Source organism: Phalaenopsis equestris, unplaced genomic scaffold, assembly GCF_001263595.1.
Source record: "Phalaenopsis equestris unplaced genomic scaffold, ASM126359v1 Scaffold207738, whole genome shotgun sequence".
Lineage (NCBI taxonomy): Eukaryota > Viridiplantae > Streptophyta > Magnoliopsida > Asparagales > Orchidaceae > Phalaenopsis > Phalaenopsis equestris.
This window is the reverse complement of record NW_018227043.1, coordinates 355-2,359: the sequence shown is the minus strand read 5'-3', so window position 1 is coordinate 2,359 and position 2,005 is coordinate 355. Positions and strand designations below refer to the sequence as shown.

At 35.8% G+C, this 2,005-nt stretch overlaps 1 protein-coding gene across 1 annotated transcript; it reads left to right on the top strand.

The window, feature by feature from the left end:
• Window positions 1-332: 332 nt before the first annotated feature.
• LOC110036518 (GDSL esterase/lipase At2g23540-like) lies at window positions 333-1,739 on the top strand (the record flags this gene model as incomplete). Its single annotated transcript, XM_020740986.1, has 4 exons — window positions 333-470; window positions 568-816; window positions 1,118-1,373; window positions 1,460-1,739. Coding segments are annotated over 4 exons (864 nt in total), but the record flags the coding sequence as incomplete, so codon positions are not given.
• Window positions 1,740-2,005: the final 266 nt, after the last annotated feature.

The window sequence follows — 2,005 nt, the reverse complement described above, 5'->3', positions numbered from 1 at the left end:
GATATACACCTTTACATACATAGGCTTAAAACACCAAAATGTTGTACATAGATTTAAAATTTTCTTATTCAATTACTTTATAAAACAGTCGATGAATCAAAAAGTTAGCGCACTTGCCCACAACATAGTGGGTAAGGGTGTAGTCTCTCCCAGTGAAGTATCTCACTGGTTCGAATCGCACGTACTGTTCTTTCGGCTCACCTTTCCCAGCAAAAAAAAATATAAAAAAATTATGACTTTCCTAATATCATAATAACATTATTAGGTAGATGTTGATGACAAGAATAAATTCAAGATTATTTAAGTTACCACTGAATCTCCTACTTTAAATCTTATCAGGTGAGGAGTTAGGACAGCCAAACTATGCACCACCATTTCTAGCTCCAACTACTAAAGGCTCAGCCATACTGCATGGCGTGAACTACGCTTCTGGAGGAGGAGGAATTATGAATCAAACCGGAACAATATTTGTACATGAGACAATCCATAATCTTCTTTTAATTGTTTCTAATATTCTTTGCTCATCATTCAGTAACTCACTGCTTTAAGAAAAATAAATTTGTGCAGATTAATAGGCTTGGAATGGACGTCCAGATAGACTATTTTAACACCACCAGGAAGCAGTTTGATGGATTGCTGGGCAAAGAGAAAGCCAAAGAGTATATAATGAAGAAGTCCATATTCTCCATCACCATAGGAGCTAATGATTTCCTCAACAACTACCTCCTTCCTGTTGTGTCTGTGGGGCAAAGGATCTTAGAAACTCCAGATACGTTTGTTGATAATCTTATCAGAAATCTAAGAGTACAGCTATCGGTATATATATACTTATATATATAAGTTTTTTTTCTTTAAACTAAGGGTGCGTTTGGGACAGTTTATGCTTATTCAGATAAATAACTTATCTTGAAACGCGGCCAGCGGGGTTCGACCCGCGGCTTGTGTTTAGCGTAAAAACCCAACCTCATTTTCGGTTAAGCTGTCGAAAAGTGTTTTTCAAACGGTGAGCTGCCCCAAACAGCCCCTGAAACATAATCATACTTTAGAATCAAATGAGTATCATTTAAGTTTTAGCATTAATTACTTCTGATGAGAAATTGTATGATTTTAATGGCAGAGGCTCTACTCTCTTGATGCAAGGAAGTTTGTGATGGGAAGTATCGGACCAATTGGTTGCATACCTTATCAGAAAACGACTAACCCGGTCGGCTCGACCGGCTGCGTCGAGCTACCTAACCAAATGGCTCTAAAATACAACGCCCGTTTGAAGGACTTGCTCATGGAACTTAATGAGAACCTTCCTGGAGCCACAATAATACATGCAAATGTCTATGATGTTGTGCTGGAGCTCATCAAAAACCCCCAATCATATGGTAACTCCGATCTCTGACTCATAAATATGACTTCATGCAAAAAATTATTGCACGCATATAAGAATACTTTATGAAAATTTTGTCAGGTTTCAAGTCTTCAAGCTCTGCTTGCTGCAGCAATGGACCAATGACTGGGATAGTGCCGTGCGGGCCAACTTCTCTCATGTGCCAAGATCGTTCAAAGTATTTATTTTGGGATCCATATCATCCGAGTGAAGCGGCTAATGTTATTATAGCCAAGTACTTCCTTGATGGGGATACCAATTACATATATCCTATGAACCTTAGACAGCTTAAAGATCTTTGAGATTTTTTATGTTTGGGCATTTACATACATGGCAACCAATTCTTATATATTTATATATCTAGCACCTAAACGTTTTGTTTTTATATTTATGCCATGTAAATCTTTTATATCACATAAAAAATGTTCATGCTGTAATTTTGAAAAAAAGTGAAATATATATATTTTCATGAATAAAAAATGGGGCATATATATAACAAATTGAAGTTAGATGTTAGGTGTGTATGTACATAAGAATTGAGTTGTATGTAAGTAAATCTTCCTTTAGTTTTTTATTTTGAATTTAATATTGATTTTTGTCGAATTTTATTTCTCTATTATAAATTCC